This window comes from Leptodactylus fuscus, chromosome 8, assembly GCF_031893055.1.
Source record: "Leptodactylus fuscus isolate aLepFus1 chromosome 8, aLepFus1.hap2, whole genome shotgun sequence".
Taxonomy (NCBI): domain Eukaryota; kingdom Metazoa; phylum Chordata; class Amphibia; order Anura; family Leptodactylidae; genus Leptodactylus; species Leptodactylus fuscus.
The window spans coordinates 48,639,734-48,664,214 of record NC_134272.1 but is presented as its reverse complement, the minus strand read 5'-3'; the positions used below and the strand labels follow the sequence as shown (position 1 = coordinate 48,664,214).

The 24,481-nt window shown below is 45.0% G+C and overlaps 1 protein-coding gene across 1 annotated transcript in view; it reads left to right on the top strand.

Moving 5' to 3' along the window:
* Positions 1-315: 315 nt before the first annotated feature.
* Positions 316-24,481, top strand: part of SMG1 (SMG1 nonsense mediated mRNA decay associated PI3K related kinase) — a 76,377-nt gene continuing 52,211 nt past the window's right edge. The window contains exons 1-11 of the mRNA XM_075285540.1: positions 316-565; positions 10,814-10,971; positions 13,385-13,534; positions 16,257-16,393; positions 18,321-18,379; positions 19,364-19,577; positions 19,944-20,069; positions 21,282-21,354; positions 22,016-22,113; positions 22,285-22,458; positions 23,982-24,206. Of these exons, the coding sequence (XP_075141641.1) occupies positions 489-565; positions 10,814-10,971; positions 13,385-13,534; positions 16,257-16,393; positions 18,321-18,379; positions 19,364-19,577; positions 19,944-20,069; positions 21,282-21,354; positions 22,016-22,113; positions 22,285-22,458; positions 23,982-24,206 (1,491 nt within the window). The 5' untranslated portion in view covers positions 316-488. The remainder of the gene's footprint in view (positions 566-10,813; positions 10,972-13,384; positions 13,535-16,256; positions 16,394-18,320; positions 18,380-19,363; positions 19,578-19,943; positions 20,070-21,281; positions 21,355-22,015; positions 22,114-22,284; positions 22,459-23,981; positions 24,207-24,481) is intronic.

Genomic DNA, 24,481 nt, shown 5'->3' with positions numbered 1-24,481 from the left:
AGGATGGGACCGGCGCACACACAGCGCTCATCTATCTGTAACCCTGAGAATCCAAGCACAGTAGAATAGTTCCCGGAAACCACAACTTCCCCATGTGTCTGCGCCTGCCGGTCCGCTAGGTGTCGCTCTATCATCGCACAAACCTGCTTATCTAGCGCCACCCAGCGGACTGCTCCATCTCACGGAGCTCCCACTAAAACCAAGACAAGCGAGCGGAGGGCGGGATCATGTTACAACAGCCAATCACAGAGACAGCGCCAGAGAAGGAAACGGATCTGTCCCGATAGCCTATCACAGGACGCGAGTCCGGGAAAGCGGGCGGAGCCTCCGCCGTCAGCCCCGGAGCGAGCAGTTCACACGGCGATCCAGAGCCGCCTCCTCAGGAAGCAGGAACCGAAACAACTACTCCCGCCTCGGCCTCCTCCTCTCGTTCCCCGCTCCCTGCAGCCTCGTCCTCTGCTGCTGGCCATGCCGGCGAGGGGAAGGTAATGAGCCGCAGAGCCCCGGGGACTCGGCTGAACAGCAGCAAGCAGTACCAGCGGAGCTGGAATGACTGGCAACCCAGGTCAGTTGGCGGCCTAGGCCTAGCGCTGCCTGTGGGGCGGAGGGGGCAACACATGACTGTCCGTATGCCGGGAGCCGGAATTGTGTGTGACGGGTGCATGGGACACATAGCGGGCACCGGGGGCTGCTCTGAGGCCTACACGGTCCGGGGAAAGCCTGAGGAGCCACATCATGTGTGCCCAGTACTGCGCTCCCAATGTAGGGCACCTCGTGTCTCCTTAATGCTTCTCATCTGGGGTGCCCAGCACTGTGCCCTGTTACTGACTGCTCTATATCATGTATGCCCCCTAATGTAGGGGCACCTCGTGTCTCCTGAATGCTTCTCATCTGGGGTGCCCAGCACTGTGCCCTGTTACTGACTGCTCTATATCATGTATGCCCCCTAATGTAGGGGCACCTCGTGTCTCCTGAATGCTTCTCATCTGGGGTGCCCAGCACTGTACCCTGTTACTGACTGCTCTATATCATGTATGCCCCCTAATGTAGGGGCACCTCGTGTCTCCTGAATGCTTCTCATCTGGGGTGCCCAGCACTGTGCCCTGTTACTGACTGCTCTATATCATGTATGCCCCCTAATGTAGGGGCACCTCGTGTCTCCTGAATGCTTCTCATCTGGGGTGCCCAGCACTGTACCCTGTTACTGACTGCTCTATATCATGTATGCCCCCTAATGTAGGGGCACCTCGTGTCTCCTTAATGCTTCTCATCTGGGGTGCCCAGCACTGTGCCCTGTTACTGACTGCTCTATATCATGTATGCCCCCTAATGTAGGGGCACCTCGTGTCTCCTTAATGCTTCTCATCTGGGGTGCCCAGCACTGTGCCCTGTTACTGACTGCTCTATATCATGTATGCCCCCTAATGTAGGGGCACCTCGTGTCTCCTTAATGCTTCTCATCTGGGGTGCCCAGCACTGTGCCCTGTTACTGACTGCCCCATGTCATGTGTGCCCCCTAATGTAGGGGCACCTCATGTCTCCTGAATGCTTCTCATCTGGGGTGCCCAGCACTGTGCCCTGTTACTGACTGCTCTATATCATGTATGCCCCCTAATGTAGGGGCACCTCGTGTCTCCTGAATGCTTCTCATCTGGGGTGCCCAGCACTGTGCCCTGTTACTGACTGCCCCATATCATTTGTGCCCCCCAATATAGGGGCACCTCATGTCCACATGACTGCCCCATATGTGCCCATTACTGCACTCTCAATATAGGGCACCTCATTTCTCCTGATTGCTTCTCATTTTGTGTGCCCCTTTTGCTGACTGACCCATATCATGTGTGCCTCCTGTATAGGGGCACCTCGTGCCTCCTGACTGCCCCATATGTCTGCTCTTTGCTGTGATCCTAGTATTGGGCACCGCATGTCTCCTGTCTGCCCCATATTGTGTGTGCTTATTACTGTGCCCTCTATACAATACACACCATGTGTCTCCAGCAGTGCAATCCCAATATATGTCAACTACTTCCTCTTAGTAAGTGTGCCCAGTGCTCTGCCCCCAAACAGGAGTACTTCATGTCTACTGACTGCCCCTGATCATGTGTGTCCCCATAGTGTTGCTGGCACAATTCCTCTGTACAGGGGCACCCACATATACAATGCTTGTATACGGTTGGCACCTCTTGACTGCCTCCACTACCAGGGCACGTCATCCCACCTGTCACATATCTGTGCCCAGCACCTCATGTTTCCTAACTGCTTCTTCCAGTCACATTACCAGGGCTGTGTGTGCCATCCAGGCATATGCCAGTGAGGCACAGGACTGTAATACACTTAATGTATTTTATTTCCTGGCACAGTGTTACTATTACTATGTGATGCCACAACATGGTGGTAAGGTGGCAGAGTTTAGTGGCCCGGCCCCTGGCTCTATTGTAAACTTGCTGAACAGGTCATGCACATGGACATGTCATTTCTTTGGTGGGAATAGTCGCACCTGGCGCTGCTCATCGTACAAGAAACTATAAAATCTGCAGGCGTCCTGCCTGTCACCATAGACTACCACGTTATGGGAGTGACCGGACATCCCAGCGTCAGCTGGTATACCTACAGGAAGCGTGTTCAGTTATATGGACTCCGTCAGCTGTCTGACCCCTCCAAAGGGCTGACATGGAAACCAGATTAGACTTACGTCTATAGATTATTGTAATTATAGTATATCCTAGAAAAAGCTGACTTATTAATCACACACACCGTGATGCCAAGTGTCCGCTGGGTGTTCCTTAAAGAGAACCTGTCACAAGAATATTGCATCACCCACCCCCCTCCAAACCAGCACTATCATCTGACCCTTCTTTAGAAGTGCCCACTGGTGACCTTTACTGCCCTGGCGCATGTCCCATTGCCGTCTCTGAGGAGTGGGAGCATCTTCATCAGCTTTTGCCAAGGGGTGAGCAGCATGAGGATGATGATGAATCCTGTCCTTAGGTGTCAGTCAGGGCAGACTGAACAGGATTTGGTTGCACAAGCTCCACCTCTTTGACTTCACACTGGCATAAGCTGGTATTGAAGTTGTTTAGTCAAACGGGGTATCTGCCTTGGCAGTAAAGGTCACCGCCGGTCACTTGATGGAGAGCAGTCTAGTATTAGTGTATCTAGCAGGAGAGGCGGGTGGGCAATATTCCTGTAATTTTGGATACTTGCCCTCCAGCAGGTCCTGATAGTGATAAATGCCTGTATGATGCCTACAGTATGTGTGCCAGTCTATGGGATGTCTAAAAAAGAATTAGAAATTTAATACAGTATTTACCGAGGGATGACTTTGGTGGTCTTTTGGCCAATGGTAATGTTCCTGGCACCTTCACAGTTCCTTAAAGAAGATGTCAAGAAGCAATTTTTATAGTTTGTATAATGAAAAATTCTGATTTTTCCAATATACTTTCTGTATCATTCCTTTGAGGTTTTCTAGATCTCTGCTTGCTGTCATTCATTCTGCTTACTCCCAGTGGCTCAGTCCTAGGTCATGTGATGTACGCTCATTGGTCATGTGATGTACACAGCTCGGTACTAGGCAGATCTCTGATTACTGTGCTTCTGCACCTTTGTGTCTGTCACATGACTACGGACTGATTTTTATCCACTGGGAATAAGAATGAATGGCAGCAAGCAGAGATCTATAAAACCAGGATTATTCGATACAGAAAGTATATTGGAAAATTTGTATACATTTTCATTATACTAACAACAAGCATTATCTCTCCATATTGGTCTGAAACTGGACAGTCCCTTTAAAGACTCTTGTATACTATCCACAGAATAGGATAGAAGTATCAAATCATTGCTGGGGCCCTGAAAGCCCCCCCCCCCCCCCCCATGCCTTCTCTTGTGTTTACCTGTATGGCTCTTCATTCATCTGAGATGTGGGGGACTCTCAGGCTCCTGTTTTCCTGATTGTTCAGGTTCTCAGTGCTTGAACTCCCTGCGATCTTGTGATACTTATACCCTGTTGTATGGATAGGGGTTAAGTGCCTTTAATGACAAACCCCTCTACTGAAGACGGAGTATTACACCTCTACATATACGTCCTACATATGTGCAGTAAAGCACTTGTGTACAGCACTGGCTTCAATGCAGAAATGTGCAAGCTTCAGGAACGTGTTTTTTTTGTTTTTTTTTCACTCTTTACTTGTTTTTTTAACGCCCTTGTGTCTTCAAACTGGTTTCCATACAGTAGGTTCCTTTTCTTCAACGAGCAACATAAAATGTGTTTGCTAAAGTGATAGTGTCCCCTAAGGTGATACATATATCACTGAGTGGACAACCCCTTTTTTGTAAATAGGGACAGCCTGATGTTCATCTTGAGGAGCACCGGTAGTCAGGTTGGATTCGGCCTTCCCTTTTGACTATGTCTTCGTTGCGACTTTGGCCATGACTCCTGTTCATGACTTTGGCCTGTGCGATCAGATTGCTTGGCTGGTGTGGACCATCACCTGTCCAACTGGATCCTAGACTACCTGACAAACCGCCCTCAGTATGTGAGAGCCCAGGACTGTGTGTCTGACACTGTGATCTGTAGTACGGGGGCACCTCAAGGTACAGTTCTTGCCCCATTCCTCTTCACACTGTACACTGCTAACTTCAGGCACAACTCATCCAGCTGTTACTTACAGAAGTACTCCGATGACTCTGCTATAGTCGGTCTTATCACTGATGGCGATGATAGGGAATACAGAGACTTAAACCGGGATTTTGTTGAATGGTGCCAGCAGAACCAGCTCAGGATTAATGCTGGGAAGACCAAGGAGATGGTGGTGGACTTTAGTAAACGGAGAGGTGCTCCGACCCCGGTGGAGATCCAAGGAACATGTATTGAGATAGTCAGGACCTATAAGTACCTGGGCGTGCTCCTCAATAATAAACTAGACTGGGCTGATCACCTGGAGGCGCTGTACAGAAAGGGCCACAGCAGACTCTACCTGCTCAGGAGGCTGAGGGCCTTCGGAGTCCGGGGGACACTTCTTAGGGCCTTCTTCAACTCTGTGGTTGCCTCAGCCATCTTTTTCGGTGTGGCCTGCTGGGGAAGCAGTATATCAACCAGGGACAGAAATAGACTTGACAGGCTGATCAGGAGGGCCAGCTCTGTCCTGGGGAGCCCCTTGGACCCAGTACAGGTGGTGGGTGACAGAAGGATACTGTCTGTGGTGACCTCCATGCGGGAGAACAAATCCCACCCCATGTATGGGACCCTGATGGGACTTGGCAGCACTGTAAGCGACCGTCTGCTTCACCCCAAGTGTGAGAAGGAGCGCTATCGCAGGTCCTTCCTTCCAACTGCGACCAGGCTGTATAATCTACATCAGACCAAACGAAGAGCACTCCGCACAGAGAACTAATGATTATGAGGATGACCATGAGGTCTTCCTCTTTCTCTTCTGTTTTTCCTTAGCTGCCATGGACTCCTAGTATATCTTCTCTTCTCAGCTTATCTGTGTCTACGTCTGTAACATATTACTCTGTATTATCCTGTATCTGTATTACTATGCTGCTGTAACACGCTGAAATTTCCCCAAGGTGGGACTATTAAAGGATTATCTTATCTTATCTTACCCTGCATCTCCTTCACTAATATGAGTCAATGGAGTCACTTTGCTACACCAGGGCTTCAAGACAAACATTGCTTCAGTTTTTTGTGACTAGAAGTCATAGATCTGCCACTCTAAGGGTCACAAGGCGACCCGGTCATCTTTGGTCAGGTGAGGGGAGTCGCAGCCAAAGTTAACTCGGCTCCTTAGTCTCATCGTCATTTATTTGTGCCCATTTTTCTCCAATTTCTGTAATATTTGACAAGTCCTCTCCGTGTTTCCTGTTAGGGCTTTTGTACGTATTAAGCGGGGACAGTAAGCCATGTTGGCAGACAATCCATTTATTGCATGGACTATTATGTAATATTACATTTACACTGGAGAATTCTCTTAGGGGCCTCAGCTTCCCACAGCAAAAACATTTGTTTCCATGGGGTCCTATCCGCAACTTCTAGGGTAAGTTTACATGGGATAGACAAGTCCAATGTGGATATTTCCCCTTTGTTACACAAATCGCAATTCTTAAAGTGAAGTCTGTGGAAAATCCGACATATATTGACATACTGTGGATTTATTACATCTATATAACAGATGCAAAATGAATGTCCATTTACATAAAGGTCAATGTTAAAAATAAATAAAAATAAAAAAAATCAATTTCTCTTTTTCTTTTTTTTTTTGGATGGACACAAGAACATAGTATTACCATAGTTTTGTCTCTGTCAAAAAAATGTAAACAAATCTGCTAAATAGATATAAAAGATATAATATACATAATAGATCTGTCCCATCTCCCCACCTGTGCTGCTGATATATGTAACCTTACATAGACCCTTAGTATGGGAGTGTCCGTGACACCTTTATATACTGTTTTATCCACCTTTTTGAGTCGGTACTTGTGTGTAGAGATTTTTCAGGAATTAAATAAAACTCAGGTTTCTTAATGGTTATGTTGGTGGTTTTGTGATCCCATCTGCTTCAGGATATTTTAGCTGCTTTTTTACATCCACATTGCTTGATCTGTTCTTCCGGTCTGTTGTAGAACGGATTAAACTGTAAAGACAGTCGGTCTTGTGATGGACAGCAACAAATCCTGAGGGATCCCTTTGGCTATAATGGGGTTTGACAGACTCTGTGCCAGGCAGACGTCCATGTACCTTTTTGTAAAGTCTTTTGAAGGACTAGTGTTGGCTGTGATCCCGTATAACTAAGATTTGCAGATCATTAGAAGCACAAGTAATACTCCTGCTTTGTCACAGTAGATCCAGGTTTCTACTTGTACCCATCTGTTATAACTGCAGACCGGAGAGCCTCGTACTATTTAGGCATTAGGACTTTGGTGCCAAATGCCTCTGAGGTCAGCGGTCAGGTCAATGTGATGTTATGGGATCTTCAGCGCTGATGCTGGTGGTACTCTCAGTACTTTGTGTGAATCAATTAAAATCGGTACAAAAATGACTACTAAAATACAGATGTTTTTTGTGACAATTTTAATAGTTGTCATCTTTCACTCCTACGTGGAAGGTTTGTCTATCTGATACTGCAGGGTGCCACATAACCAGGATGTGTCTGCACTACTGCACTATTGTCACCTGCTTTATTGTGTATCTATATAATACATGGCGTCTATCAGATGAGACCACACATTGTAGAAAAGCTGAGGTTTTTTCTGAGCTAAAGCCAGGAGTGGGTTTAGCAGATGGGAGAAGTGCAAGTGCTTCCTTTATTATTCCTATTCCTTTTGAAGACGATCATGGCTTTGACTCAAACAAATGCAGTAAAATCTGTAACAAAAACCAGCCCTATAAGTACGGTATGTCATCTGTAATGGCTGCTGTCCTGCATCATTTCACCTCCGATGGGTGATGGATAGTCGTGTTCTGCCGTCATACTGTCTGTCCATCCTTGTGATATGCTACTACCTGTGTTTTCCTAGGTATATCCCATTGCTGACTGTTTTCCACTTGCTACTAAGCAAGATTCCTATTAATACTGCTTGTGCCTTTGCACAATTTGATACTTATTCCAGTATTCCATTTTTGTATAATGAAACATTCTACAATTTTCCTATATACTTGCTATATCAATTTCTCAATAGATCTCTGCTGTCATTCATTCTGCTTACTCCCAGTCATGTGATATACAGTCCACGGACATGTGATATATATATAGTCCAAGGTCATGTGATGTACACACAGGTGCACAGCTCATTACTATACTGTGACTATCGAGTCGTGCACTTGTGTGTATATTACATGACCATGGACTATATATCACGTAGCTCATTATTAGGCTGAAAGTGGCCAGCCCCTTTCCTACTTGGAAGCCTGATTTGTTGTCTCTTGCTGAACAAACAAGCCATGTCTTTATGCAATATGATATTACTGTATAGTGAGTTCAGGGATGGTCAATATGTACATTGTCAATGCAGATATTGTTTGCATCTTGTACAGTAGTTCTGATCTGCTGTATAGGCTATGGGCATGCTAGATGTGCTACTTTAGAAAGAATAAAGGTTGGATTTGTCTGGTGTAGCCCTCTGGTTTTACATAGAGAAACATTGGCCCAGATTTATTAACTAAAACAGTGATGGCGAACCTATGGCACGCGTGCCAGTGAGGACATGCAGAGCCCTCTATGCTGGCACGCGTGCGGTCACACGGATCGCTCACTAATGGGGAATCCGGTACAGGATTCCCCGTTGATGAGCGATTGCTGCCTTCAGTTGTATGTGCACATGCAGCTGAAAGCTGTCATTGTAGGCCGCAGATCGCACAACGCAGGACTACAATGACTGCAGAGTTTGACCTCTGCCCCGACGCAGGTGCGATGACGTGAGTCATCAGTGCCCGCAGTCAAAAGGAGGTGGACACCAGCGGCTCTTCATGGGCAAGTATAAGTGTGTGTGAATGTCATACTGAAGAGCATATAATACTGGGGGTGGCGTACTAAAGAGCATATATTACTGGGGCATACGTACTGAGGAGTATATAACACGGCGAGGATGTGTATTGAGCATATAATATTGTGTGTGTGTGTGTGGGGGGGTTACTGAGGAGCATATACTGTGTTGGGGGGGACTACTATGGAGCGTATAATACTATAGGGGGCCACTGCGGAGCATATAATACTGTCTGGGGTCCCCTCACTATTTATATCACACAGTATCTGTTTTATAGCAGACGTGATATTACTACAGGCTGTAATAACATTGCACAGTCACTATAACACAGATCCTGTGCGATGTAAGTAGTGAACCTTAATTGTTCCTAAGTACTAAATGTAGAGACCTTTACGTTTCAGTACAAAGTTGTTTCTATTGAAAGCTTGGTAAAGCCCCATTCACATGACTGTAATTTGTGGGTCAGTAACTGTCCACAATTGTGGATCCGCACAGTATAAAGTTTAAATTGCCGTGTTGGCACTTCACGATAATTTAGTGGGTTTTGGGTTGCAGTTTGGGCACTCGGCCTCTAAAAGGTTCGCCATCACTGATCTAGGATGTGCCTCAGCTTGGCCAAGTTCAGATGTATAATGGTGCAGCTCTTCTTCTGCATGTGCAATGGCAGATGCATATGTATTTGTGAAGCAGTAGGGAGCTATTTTGATCACATTTGACCAGTTTAACCGGTCTCATACTCTGTCCCTTTCACTGTCAGCCTTCTACTTGTGACAACTAAGAGAATGTATGATTGCTTGTTTGATGGCTCTAGACAGGTTGGTTGGCCTGCCTGAGATATGAGACCTCCCGGAAATCATGGTAAGATGTATATGGGCAGAAGTGGCTAAATAGTTGCCATGTTAGTCTGGCTGCAGCCCAGTAACACTTTTTGAGGCCATTTTAGAAGTGAAGGATTAAGTGCTAATACAAATATGTTGGTGTGGATCGAATATTCAGATGTACTTTACTCCACACACATAGACTATACTAAACAGTAGCCGGACCAGAAACCAGAGAATGGTGAACCTATGGGGAGAAACTTGCAAAACTGCATGAATACTGAGCAGGCTGTCAGCAGTACACCAATGACTACACTGGGTATATTGTCTGTATACAAGTAGTAATTCATTGCCAGCCATTTTGTTGTCTTATGCGGACGAAAGCTCCTATTGGTGGACCCGTTTCTGGAAGTAAAACGGTATTCTCTGGACGTTTCTACAGGGTGGACTGGTCACACATTACTTTGTTTCTCCTGCCACACCTCAGCAAGATAGATAAGCTGATCTTGTGCATCCCAGTGAACAGGTCACATGTTAGGACAACCTCTGGGTGTTAGAGGTAGTAGTACTGAATACCTAGGGAGAACCCAGGGTCACCACGCATAGGTTTACATGGTTCTTTTCACACTTGGGGTGACGCAGTCGGTCACTGACAGTACTGCCCAGTGCTGTCACGGTCTCATACATGGCATGGGAGTTGTTCTCCAGTATGGAGCTCACCACAGACATTATCTTTCTGTCACCCACCCATATATTGTTTATTGTACACTGGTGATAAAATAGGGGGGAATTTATCATTCCTTCTATGCCATAATACTGTCATACAGGGATGATGTTGAACCACATGTTTGGCACAAGGCCCTTTCTTGCACCAAACGTTTACCTCAAGCCCCAATCCGCGCCTCCCCCACCACATTCTAAATCAGAATCCTCTCTGAAAGTCGCTCTGCGGAACCCGGAGCAGAAAGCTGAGTCTCAGGTATCTGGCGCAGGTTTGCACTAGTAATTATTCTCATATACAAAGGGTCCAATATGAATGAGGCCTTATGTCACGGTTTCACTGGGGATTCTGCCCTGGCAACATCGAGTTAGTTGCTTCTTTTTCCAGCCTTCTGAAAAAGGTGTGTGTTGCTTCTACCCACTGAAAACAGTAGACTGCCTCAAAATCCTCTCCCAAAGCTGCCATATGAACATACCCTTAGCTAGTTTCAATCTTAGTACTAAGAAGCACTTGTAAGAAACACTATGTGATGAGCATGCTGATGGAGTAGTATTTTAATATGGCTCCTACACAAGGTAAAGCCTTGTTCACTCTCACTCTTGCCTAATAAGTTAAGAGAAAAAAAAAATCATCCAACAAATGGATCATAAATGAATCGGTCACCTAATCCTGTTGCTGTCTGTAAAATCCTATACTTAGGATATGCATGTAATACATTACAGAACTGAAAGCCCGGTCTGTCTGTCTGAGACTATTGACATCATTGTATTTGTCTTTTCTCTCTTTGTAGACCTGATAGTGCTTCAGCTGATCACGACAATTTAAAATACTCGACATCCAGAGATCGGGGCAATTCTGCCTCCTATGGATCACACACTTCAAATTCAGCTGGGAGACAGAAGCATGATGAAGTCAGGGTTCATACTGAAGCGCACAATGACGAGGAAGGTAAGTCATCGAATGTTCATTATTTGCTAGGGCAAATTGACATGGTTGTAACTTTGGACTGTGTGCTGGCTTCGTCTACAATAGACTGTACATGGATCCATAGTGCATGTTCTAATACACTCCACTGTCGTTCTACGTTAGTGTATGGGGGGGGGGAGGGGTGCATGCACGTTGTCTTGTTGTTCAGTGTATAATGAGCACACGTGAAAATATGGACTTGACACACACACCCTTAAAGGAGTTGTCCAGTTTGAGCAAATAAGTGTTACTGTCTGTATAATGAAAACTTGTACAATTTTCGGATATACTTTCTGTATCAATTCCTTGCGGTTTTCTAGCCCTCTGCTTGCTACCATTCATTTTGTTGCTTCCAGTGGTTAAAAAATCATCCATAGTCCCGTAGTCCTGTGATGGACACAGGTGCCAGATCTCTGAATATTGTCCTGGGACTATAATGAGCTGTGCAACTGTGTGTCCATCACATGACCATGGACTTTACATCACTATGGACAGGTTGTTATTCACAGGAAATAAACTTTGAACAGCAGCTAAACGTTTCACTATACAAACAATATGTATTTGCTTAAGGCTACATTCACACCTGTGCCCGGTCTCCATTCAGGGATTCCATCCCTGAATCCGCTTGAAAAATGCAGAGAGAAAAATCCTGCAAGCAGCACTTTTCTTTCTGCATTTTTTTGGGCGGAAACCCAGATGACCCCATTATCGTCTATGAGGTCCCTGGGTAACAACATTTTAAGCGGATTGGGTTTCCAGTTTTCGGGTCCCCAAACAGACCGAAGAACGGAAACCTGAGCACAGGTGTGAACCTAGCATAAGCTGGGCAATAAGCTAAGAAAAGACTCAGGTGAAGTAAGAATAATGTTTAAAGGGTTTTTCTGCTTTGGATAATCTGTATGGAAACTAGGCAGTGGGTGTCCATTTTCACAGTGGTGGTGATACAAGGAAACTGAAGTTAATAAACATTAACAAGTACCCCCATCCCCTCACCCCATGCCTCCATTTACAGTGGCAGCAGTTCAGTTCTTCTGTATACAGGTTCCCCAGATGATGTCACTAGTGATGTCGTGATGTCCCATTCGTGCAAGTAGATCGCTGCAGCCAATCACAGGCCTCAAAGGTGACCTCTTTACAAATGACATGTGACTACTGTGATGTGCCATTTGGCTGCAGCAGTCTCCAGGCACAAACAGAGATGGAAGTACTAGCAGTAGGGTTGAGCGATCTGGATCGGAAAAGATCGGATTCCGATCGGCGATCGAGTAAATTTCGCAATCAGAATTCCGATCCCGATCTTCTTAGGCGGGATCGAGGTTGGAGGTTATTTCCCACAATGCTTTGCTACTGGCCAAGCATTGTGGGAAAAGCTAACAATGTTAGCTAGGTCCCATAGGAATGAATGGATGCAGCCGGCACACAGCCTCTGTCGGCAACCGGCTGCTTAACCCTCTGCACGCCGGCTATGTCCATTCATTCTAATGGGAGACTAGCTAACTTCTCTAGTAGCTTAAGGCTTTGTTCACATATTCTGATGTGTTCCGTCCGCATGAGCACCCCTACGGACGGAACACAAGCGCTGTGCAGTTCAAGCGCACGGGCCCCATAGACTATAATGGGGTCCGTGTGCTTGAACTGCACAGCGCTTGCAGTTGCGCTGGTGTTCTGTCCGTAGGGGCCCTCATGCAGACTCTTACAGACAGAACACATCAGCATATGTGAACCGGCCATAACACTTACCTGCACAGAAGCGCTGCCGCTGGTCCGGTCCCCCTGTTCTCGCTCCTCTTCTCGCCTCGCTGGTTAGTGTTACAGACCTAGGAAGCAGGCGGGGCTTGTGGCTTAGGAGAGTGTGAGTGGATACTGGGAGGGGAGCGTCACGTCTCCCCGCCCTCACCCTCCTAAGCCACTTCCAGCGGCAGCACTTCCGTGCAGGTAAGTGGACACCAGGGGAGGACTAAGTAGCCAGAGGATTTTTTTATTTTTATTTTTTTTATCACTACACAGCGTGGAGGCTTCAATTGTTGGACTCCACGCTGTGTAGTGAACAGGATGGTTTAATCCGATCTTCGATTATTAAAAAAATCCCATTGACTTGCATCGGGATCGAGTTCGAATGGAAAATGATCGGAAATCGGATTTTAAAAACCATCCTGAAATCTCAAGATCGGCTCAACTAGCAGCAGTGTAGAAATAATAAAAATGTCTTGAAACACCCCTTTAATGACTTGTCTGTGTAATGCACGGCTTACATTCTAACCACTGTCATCTCTGGCCAAAAGAAGCCCTTAAATATTGAATAATTTTGTGTTCCCACCTTTCATGTTTATATACTTTTTACCTGGTGTTTTAGACATGAGTTAGAAAATGAGCAGTTTTGTTGGTTGCTTTCTAGATGGCTACAGCATCAATGGAGGATCTGGAGAAAATGCTTTTGGTCGGAAGTCGTTGGGGCAAGAGCTGAGGGTTAACAATGTGAGCCCTGATTTCACTGTTCAGCATGGAAACCGTGCTTTAGCCACAAAAGATATGAGGAAATCCCAGGGTAAGTAATGAAGATCGCTGTGATGGGAACTCCTTTTATGCACAAGAGTAATAGTCAGTTAGTACAATGGAACTCAGGGCTGTACTCGCAAGAGCTTACAATCTATGACGGGGGTGGGTGACACAAAAGGGAGCAGGAGCGACATCGGAGGTAGCATTACTTATACAGTGGTCTAGCTGTTTATGTGATAGATATTTCAATACACATAAATCTATCTGTAAGGGCCGTCACCAGTCATCGTTCTTTAATGTGAAGATGGTGCCTGGACATTTAAAATTGGTCTGATACGACATAATTTCCTGTGGGGTAATGCTGGAGCGTGAACAGAGGAGGGTTAGATTTAGGGATTCTAATTACGGTACAGAAGGGTTTATTTAGGAATTGTGATAGGCCTGTATGTAAAGATGTGTCTTTAGTTTGCACTTATAGCTGTAGAAATTGGGAGCTAATCTGATTGTCTGGAACAGGGAAGTGTTGCAACATTCAAGAAGTCTTGGATATGGAGTGGGAGGTTCTGATAATGGAGGATATTAGTCTTAGATCATTGAGTGAACGGAGAGCACAGGTTGGACGATAGACAGAGATGAAGGAGGAAATGTAGGGAAGTGCAGCATTATGGAGAGCCTTGTGGATGAGGGTGATAACTTTATATTTTATTCTATAATGAATAGGCAGCCAATGTAGTGACTGGCACAGACCAGAGGCATCGCTGTAGCGTCTACCTGATAGATGAGCCTGGCCGCTGCATTCAGAATAGATTGTAGAGGGGAGAGTATAGTAAGGGGATGACTATTAGAAGGGAGTTACAGTAGTCAAGGCAAGAGTGAATCTGGGCGACAATAAGGGCTTTTAATGTATTTGTGGTAAGGATAAACTGGGGATGTTTTTGAGGTGGAGATGACGTGTGAGTGATTGGATATGGTGGTGAAGGAAAGTCAAACATAATCCCAAAGCAACGGGCATACTGCCTAGGAGTTGTGGTAATGCCACACAGTGAAATGGAGTTATCAGGGTTAGGTCTGTTAGATAGTGAGACATTATTTCAGATAAAGCCAAGACATGCTGTTTGAGATAGCAGAGAGATAGTCACTGGTATTCTGTATTAGTGCAGGGGTGATGTCATGGGATGAGGTATATGGTTGGGTCTTTTCACCATAAAGATGGTACCGGATGCCAAATCTGGTGATTGTTTTTGTCCAATAGGGGCTGCATAGACTGAGAGTAGAAGGATCTAAGACAGAGCCCTGAGGGTGAGTCCAAGAGACAGAGACCGCAAATGATACTGAAATTGCTGTCTAAGAGACAAGAGGAAAACCAAGAGAGCGCAGTCTCAGATGCCGACAAAGTGGAGCATAGTGAGGAGGAGTTGATGGTCATCCGTGTCAAATGTGTCTGAGAGATCCAGTAGAATAAGAGAATAGTTACCATTAGATTTAGTTGTCATGGGAGACTTTTGTGAGGGCCGTTTCACTAGAGTGGAGAAGCCATATTGTAAGTGGTTGAGAAGAGTTAGTGAAAAGATAGCGGATTAAATGAGAATAGACCAAGCCTTCTAAGATTTTGGAGGTAAAGGGGAGAGTAGAGATGGGTCAATAGTTAGCAGTACAGGATGGATTAAGGGAGGATTCTTCAGTAGCAGGGTTATGACAGCATGTTTGAAAGAGGAGGAAAAAATTCCAGAAGAAAGAGGGGTTAAATATTTTAGTAAGGTAAGTAGTGGTGGTGGGTGACAGACTGGAGAAGGTGTGAGAAAAAAGTGTCACTACTGCAGGTAAGCAAGAAAAAGAGTGAAGTCAGGAGACTACCTCTTCTGTAACTGGTTCAAAAGATAGAAATAGACAGTCTGAAGTGCACGCTGTTCTCAGGTGCAAGCCTGGCAGCCGAGGTTCCTTCAGGTTCGCCCTCAGCGCTTCTGCCGGCGGGCGGCCGAGGTCCTCCTTCAGGTCCGCCCTCAGTGCTTTTGCCAGCAGCAGGGGATCTCCCTCAACGCTTCTGCTGCTGAGCCTATCCTTCAGGTCCGCCCTTGAGAGAGCGGTCGCGCCCGCTCCCTCCATGGCGGCGCCTGCCGCTTCCCAGCAGCGGTTCCCCTTGGCGCCTGATGACGGAGACTTCAAGTCCGACACGCAGGAGGAGCCCACCGCTCTCCTCCTGATGGTTTCCGGCACACAGTTCTCCAGGAGGGTGTTCAAAAGTAGGTCGCGGGGAGAGTATCACCTGTCCCTTTACATGAAGACAAGGTGGCGATTGTGTCCGCCGGGGGCATTAGCAGGAATGCTATGGATGTCGGGAAGGGGTTAAAGCACATGGACCCCATAGACTATAATGGGGCCAGTGTGCTTGCTGCGCACTGCCCGCACAAATCATTTGTGTGCGACAAGCACATGGACTCCATTATAGTCTGTTCACCGATTACTCAGGGATGGTGAGGCTGGAGAAAAAATGATCCAACTGTTCTGGAACCAGGAGAGCTGTGCATATTGAAGGATAAAACGAACTCCAGTTGGTGGAGGTGTTGAAAGATCCTTTTTAAGGATTATTGGGGGAGTTTACCATGCCCCTGAGGCGTGGCAGAGAGTACTTTGAGTGCTTGCTTTGGTTTCCTGGTGTGGACGCTGAATATTCATGAAACACAATGTAAACTGCTTATTTTCTATTCACCTTTTAATGTGTTGTGTTTTTTGTTCTTTCCTCCCTCCACTTCTACATAAATATACTTGATCAGAGCGATCGCTGTCCTATTCTGATGAGTCTCGGCTGTCGAATCTTCTACGGAGGATCACCCGGGAAGATGACAGGGACCGAAGACTGGCTACTGTTAAGCAGCTGAAAGAATTTATTCAGCAGCCAGAGAACAAAATGGTAAGGATGTTTTCTGTTTCCTTTTCCCTCCCTCCATGTGACCTTGCCTGGAAAACCCTTCTAAATGTTCAATATAAAACTAACAGGGGGGTACACAACGTTAAAGGGATCCTATATCATTACAAGAAAGGCTATTCTTCTCCTACTTTTAGATGGCTTCTCCGCGCCACTGTTCGGTATATAATACGGTTTTTGTCGGTATGTAAATGAGTTCTCTCGCAGCACTGGGGGCGGTCTTCAGCGCTCAAACAGCACTGGGGGTGTCCCCAATGCTGCGAGAGAACTCTCCAGTGCCGCCTCCATCTTTTTCAGGAATGAGTCTTCTTTGAGTCTTCTTCTGGCGGTGGATTCAAACTTGTAGGCCTAGGGCAAAACCGACTGTGCATGGCCGCTTGCACAGTATTGTAAGCGGCCATTTTCTTGTGACCGGCAAGCATACGCAGGCGGCTTTGCTCTAGGCCCGAGGCCTAGAAGTTTGAAGCCACTGCCGGAAGAAGATGTGAAGAAGACCCGTTCTTGAAGAAGATGGAGGTGGCGCTGGAGAGTTCTCTCGCAGCATTGGAGACGCCCCCAGTGCTGTTTGAGTGCTAGGGACCGCCACCAGTGCTTCGAGAGAACTCCTTTGCATATCGACGAAAACCGGATTATATACTGAATGGCGGCCTGGAGAAGACCTCTAAAGGTAGGAGACAAATAGCCTTTCTTAAGGCTATTCCTACGTGTTAGGAACAAAAAAATGACTTTTAATGATAGGATTCCTTTATCGTTGTGTACCCCCCTGTTTGTTTTATATTGAACAATTAGAAGGGTTTTCCAGGCAAGGTCTTTGTAAAAAGCGGCATAAGTTGTGTGGTAGGATTCATCAACTGGAAGTTCCTACCAGCCTAACATCAAGGAAATCGTGAAGGTGACTGCGAGTGAGCAGTTTGTGTTGATCTCAGAATTGTGGCAAATGCTTATTGCGCCCCCTACTGGTCCCAACTGGTTTTGTTTTTATTACTTGTTAGTCTGACTATAAACAAAACAAAACGGAGTTCTATTCAATTTTCCACCTCATAGCTAAACTATAAAAAGTGGCACATTGGCAACTACATCTACTTTATATAGTGATTGGAATGATAGTTCCACATCTCCCCCATAGACTTGGACTTCTCTGTTCAGGTGACCTAGGTTGCAGGTTACTAGTTACTATTATTTGGTCCTGGGATAAAGTTTATTTGCAAAGTTTCTTATTCATACCCAATTGGTTTTGATGTTCATACTCTGCAGTCTTATTCTTACAATATACTTTAACCTCTTCCCACTGCAGCCATTTATTGGTTTTACATTTTAATTTTTTTACTTTCGTCCTTTCAAAAGAAACTTTTTCCCCATTCACAGAGCTGTATGAAAGCTTAAATTTTTTTATCTGGGAAAAATTGTACTTCATAATGGCACCATTACCGTACAATGAACTGGGAAGCTGGGAAAATGTATTTATTTAATAATATAACTGCAATACTAATGTATTGTATTGTACTAATGTATAATCCCTGCACTTTTTTCACAGTGCCCGCTGATGCTCCAGTGCTGGTACTCATGCAATATGGCACTGTCGCACATTAAGTGCCTTGGTTGCAGTTGTCAGTGGCATCTAAAGGGTTAAATGCCTGCACTTCCACAATGTTACCACTATGTAATACAGTGGAGACCCATCAACTATAGTGCCAGCTTAGTTTCTACAGTGGATGTCCAGAAGGGGTTAAGCCATGTGACTTATTGCATTATTTGTTTGCTCGGTCATGGCTGAAAGCAATAGTGTCTGTCGCTGGTTGTTCCTGTTTAGTGTCTGCGACTCTTGTTCTCTAGGGAGGATATGTCTGTAGGTAATAAGTTTAGAATATATCTGTCAGGTTTTATGGATTCATTATGTTGTATTTCTACGCAGGTGCTGGTTAAACAACTTGACAACATCCTGTCCGCTATAAATGATGTATTAAATGAAAGGTATGTCTCAGGGAGATTATAGTAATGGGTCTTTTACATGATCAAACCTCTTACAAAGAAAATCTACTCGCTTCATAAATTGGGTTTTCCAGGATTTTTTTTTTTTTTTTGGCCTAATGTTAGGATATTGCTGCAGCTCCTTCTGCCCCCATTTGTATATTATCCCTGTGTTTCTGTGGGTTTCCTCTCACATTTCAAAGACCTATTGATGGGGAAATTAGATTGTGCACCCTATTTGGGAGAGTATTGACAATACCTGTAAGGCCGGGTTAACACCAGCGCCCGATCTCCATTTTGCAGGTTTCCGTTTTCTGTCGGCAGAAGACGGAAACCCGGCATTCAGTGTCCACCGGTGAGCGCCTGTGAGTGTCTTCTGTTCTCCGCGACAAAACTGTTTGTTTTTTTTGTTTTTTTTTAGCCGGACACAAAGTCCTGCATATCCGACTTTGTGTCTGCTTAAAAAAAAAAAGAAACCGTTTCGCCACGGAGAGCAGAAGACGCTCATGGGTGGACACTTTGCAAACCCATGCAAATGAATGGGTTTGAAAACTGCCTGTCTGTTTCAGTTTCCTGTCCAGTTTCTCGGCAGGAAACGGAAACCTGCAAAATGGAGATCGGGAACCCGCCCTAAAGCGCTGTGGAGTATGATGGCGCTGCATAAATAAGGCCATTTATACACGACCCTATTGGGACCGCCAGCCGTGATTGACCGGCACAGGCGCTACACATGGCTGGCGCAGTCTCTGCTAGAGGAGCCAAAGTTTGTGGGTGTGCTTATTAGAGATGAGCGAACACTATTCGGAACAGCCGTTCCGAATAGCACGCTCCCATTCATTTCTACGTCCATTCATTTCTATGGGAGCGTGCTATTCGGAACGGCTGTTCCGAATAGTGTTCACTCATCTCTAGTGCTTATATAAAGATGTTCAGTTTGTGTCTTTTGAGGTCTGGTTTCTGAAGGGTTTGTTGTTTCTCTTCCTCCAGTAGTAAACTTCTCCAGGAGCTGCGGCAGGAGGGGGCACAGTGCTTGGGCTTGCTCTGTGCTGCACTGAGCTATGAGGCAGAGAAGATCTTTAAGTGGATTTTTAACAAATTTAGCTCATCTTCTAAGGATGAAGTTAAACTTCTTTTCCTGTGTGCTACCTACAAAGCTCTTGAAACAGTTGGAGAAAAGAAAGCGTTTTCTTCTGTGATGCAGGTGAGTATAGAAGCAGAGAATTGTTACTTTACGCCACAAGGGGGCCCCAGCCTTATACGCGGCAGAAACGAGGGATAAGAAATGCAATCTTTTACAGTTACAGCTAAGTGAATGGCAATTTAGCGAATATCATCCCCACTTTGCGCAGCAGACACGCTGCTATTTCCAAAAGCTTTACAGAGAGACACAGCCACTACGTTTCTGTGAGCCCAGCAGTCAGCTGCCATATCTTATCTATATGCCATTTGTATCTTAAGCAGTAAACTCATTTAACTACAGACAACTTGAAGAAAAAAATGTTAGTCTTTGATTTGGTTGACATTTGGCCTATTTTCCTTTATCCTCTTTGCATTTTTTTTTTTTCAGTTGGTCATGACCAGTCTGCAGTCAATCTTGGAAAATCTAGATACACCAGAATTGCTGTGCAAATGTGTGAAATGCATCTTGCTCGTGTCCCGCTGCTACCCACATATCTTCAGCACAAATTTCAGGGTAAGCTCTTCTGTCTATGGATTTCTAATATGTTGAATCAGATCTCTTGCAATGTCCTCGTCCCTTTCGTGTATTTTTCATTATATATGAACTAGCCTCTGCCCGCGACTTCGTCTGTGGGTTGTTGGCGTCGATGATCCACCTATATTCAGCAAATTGCTGCCGTCGATGGTTTGCCTGCTCCGGTATTTTGGCAGCTGTCCTGCTGCTGACCTTGTTCCTCACACCGTGCCTGTGATTGTTCCGGCAGCTCACTGGGACACCATATAATGAGTGTGTTGGTGTTGATGATGATCCGCTTGCTCTGGCATTTCGACAGCTGTCAAGCTGTCCTGCTGCTAAACTCGTTCCTCACGCTGTGCACGTGATTATTCTGTTATCTCAGCAGCTCGCTGGGACGCTATATAATGAGCGTCGTGTTGGCATTGATGATCCGCATGCTGTGGCGTTTTGGCAGCTCTCAAGCTGGTCTGCCACTGAAGTTGTTTCTTGCACTGTGCCTGTGATTGTTCCAGCATCTGAGCACCGCACTGGAACGTCATATAATGAGTGTGTTGTTGGCATTGATGATTCAGCGTTTCGGCAGCTGTTAAGCTGGCCTGCTGCTAAACTCATTCCTCGCACTGTGCCTGTGATTGTTCTGGTATCTCAGCAGCTCGCTGGGACGCCATGTAATAAGTGTGGTGTTGGTGTTGATGATCCCCCTCAGCTCCGCTTGAGGAGAACTCTGTGACTTCTGGCTACCTTCATAGCTCTCCCTGTTTGCGACAAATTAGATTTTCTTTTTCCAGGCATGTTGAAAATTGGCAAACTGCCAATTTGGATTAAAGGTGTTTGCCAATGTCAGGACTGGAGCTGATCAGATAATATGCAAATGTGTATACACATTGAGGGTTAGTGAGTGTTTACACAGAGAGATAACAGCCCTGGCTTTCTCAGAAGCTGAGATAAGTGCAATGTACTATAGTATGTGAATATTAATTCATAACAGTCGTGAAGCCATGTCATTTACCGGGATAAAAAGTAGCCTATGTGTTAATTGAGGTTACAATCTATCTATGTGCTGAATTTCGTTCAGCAGTTTTTGCGTGATTGAGGAACAAACACACAAACATCCAAACACACAAACTTTCACGTATTAGTAGGATTAGTAGGATGACCTCTGATTGTATTTGCTTTAATGATCTTAAATCTTTTTGCCTTCATTTTCAGGACACTGTTGATATTTTGGTTGGATGGCACATAGATCTTACACAGAAACCTTCACTCACGCAACAAGTGTCAGGTAAGGTTAGAACGCACAACTTGCACAGATGTTCACTTAGCATTTGTCTATAAATTTATAGTTTAAAGTAGAACTCAATTTTTTTTTTTTTTTTTTTTTTTTTTACTTTTTGGCCTGTTAGAAAGGAGCCTGATATAAATTGTAGTGGTGATAATGCTCTTAATGGGCACTGTATTTGTGAGTCATCCACTCTTTTCTGGTCCTCCGCTGTGTCATGTGACCAGCAATCATAATCTTTGACTGATTCAGCTTCTGAAATGTACACAGGAAGTCTGTTTTTTCATTCTTATGGCAGTGTTGATATGACTCTAATAGGAATGAATGAAGAAACAGACTTCCTGCCTACATCTGTGAAGCTGTATCAGAGAATATTATTGCTGATCACATGATGCAGCTGAGTACCAGAAAAGAGTGAATAGCTCACAAATACAGTCCCCATTAAGAACATAACCTTCACTACAATGTACATCGTGTGCCTTTTAACAGGTCAGAGAATGAGAATTTTTATGAGCATCAAAGCCCCGAGAGAAATGATTAATCTATCTGGTGTCTGTAAAAATTCCCCATTGGCAACAGACAGTGATTTGCCAAGTAAACATTGTTACATTTATTATGTGTGTATTATACATGTTTGTATTCATTTTTTGGTTTATGCTTGCAGGGTGGCTGCAAAGCCTGGAGCCATTTTGGGTTGCTGACCTTGCATTTTCCACTACTCTGTTGGGGCAGTTTTTGGAGGACATGGAAGCCTATGCTGATGTAAGAAGTTGTATACGGTTAAGTTTTATATATTACAGAATAGGTCATATGGCTATAATTCTACTTACCACAAGATGTGATGAAAGTGCCAGTATGAGCCCACAATGCAGATGTGCACACAACCTGTAGAAAAGACCAATTAAGTTCTTCCTTTTCTCCTCTACCTTTCAGGATCTCGGTAACATTGCCTCTGGTGAATCTGTAGATGAAGACATTCCTCCTCCATCAGTTTCATTGCCTAAACTCGCTGCTCTTCTAAGAGTGTTTAGTACGGTGGTACGAAGTATTGGGGAGAGATTCAGTCCGATCAGAGGCCCCCCAATTACTGAAGCTTACGTCACAGATGTAAGGAAAAAAAGGAAACTCTAATATGGTGGAAATATGTATAAAACACGTGCGCCTTGTGTACTGCAGCATCTCGGTGTTTCCTGTGTAACTCCTATGTTCTAACTTCTGCATTTGAGGGCATTTTTCCTAGCATTAGTTACATATTCTCTCCGACTACTTTTGATTTGTCCTGAACCAGCACAGCCTCTGCTCATCTCTTCCTCCCCCACTTCTGTTTCAGTAACCACACACTGCAACACAGATATTAGATGGATATCTCATCCACTTCCCTGTATCCCCCTATGCAGTGCTGTCAACTGACTTGAAAAGTTTTTCCCTTTAACCTTTGTGGCTAAATATAATCATGCACAGAATTGATACCTGATGCCTATTCATGAGAGGTGCGAGTAGAGGGCTAGAGTCTAACCAGTCAGACTGGAATGTGTGGATCGCTATTGTTCCTCAAAGCTATGAAATGGAAAGTTACTTGCAGATAGGACTGGGCAAGGAATCGCAAAATAGAAAGCTCAATTCATATGAACTTTCTGAATTTCAATTATTTCCATCCATGCCATCTCACACTGCCTTGACTAAAGAATATGTCACTAACTGTAAGCTGTCCAATCCAGATTGCTGATATGTCAATAACATTAACCAAATTTCACTGGCATTTATATAGGGGTGTAAAAAGAGGAGTGTCTCTTAAAGAATTGTTCTATATTCATGGTCAATATAAAATAAAAGGATTTATGACTCAGTATTTATCCTGTATCCATAGTCAGATTGGTGGTGGTCTGACTGCTGAGAGACCCCCACCACCACACTGATCCTGAGAGCGGGGGAATGCTTTCCCTCCACTGCACAATTGGGCTGACTGCAGCCAGGTTTGATTGGTGGTGAACGGTGCCCTTCATTGAAGTCTATGGTTACATCAGAGATGGCCAAGTGCAAAACTTCGGCTTTCTCTGGCGCTCTCCTTCTCAGAATGGATGGGGGTTTCAGCAGACAGACCCCACCGATCAGGTCAAATAGGCCATAAGTACTTTTTGTAGCATAACCTCTTATGTTGTGATGGTGTTTTACGTGACCTGGCACGTATACGCCGTGTGAGATTTTGCGGGCTGTATATGCTCCCATTGATTTCAATGGGAGCGTGGATCGTAAACGCCGCGTTATTTTGCGGCTGCAAAATCACGGCCGCAAAATAACGCGGTGTTTACGATCCATGCTCATATTGAAATCAGTGGGAGCGTATACGGCCCGCAAAATCTCACACAGCGTATACGTGCCAGGTCATGCTGCACGTTACTCCGTGTGAATGGGCCCTAACTTGACTTTTTAAATGTTCTCTTATGGGTGCCTAGTGGTTCCAGTGTGTGTGTTTATGTATGTATGTATATATAATACTTATATGGAGGTATTTTAATGGTTGTTTCTTTTATGTGACTTAAGGATTTGGGGAAGTTTTTTTTTACCAAGTGACCCAATTTTAATGACTTGTGTATAAGCCTATGTTACTAACATTCCGTTTTACTCCTCAGATCTTGTATCGTGTGATGAGGTGCGTTACTGCAGCCAACCAGGTGTTCTCTTCAGAGACTGTATTAACAGCTGCCAATGAATGTGTTGGTGTATTACTCGGCAGCATGGATCCCAACATGGCAATACACTGTGATATGGTAATCGCATATGGGTTAGACCAGCTGGAGAACTGTCAGACATCTGGTACCGATTACATTATCTCTGTTCTCAATTTACTAACCCTGGTGAGTATGGTGTAATATTTTCTCCATTTTTCTCTGGCTATTTTAAGAGACTAGGCACCAGTTTTTAATTTTCATCGAGTACTTACAAAGTTGTTTACAAACCTGCCTTTACTGAATTTCTCAGTGCTGTTGCCTTGCAGAATTGAAGTCCTGAGTTTGAATCCAGTCAAGGACAATAGCTGCATGGAGTTTATATGTTCTCCCAGTGTTTGCACGGTTTTCCTCTGTACACTTTTGTCTGCCCATTGTCCAAAGGGTGTTCCTGACAGTCCAGC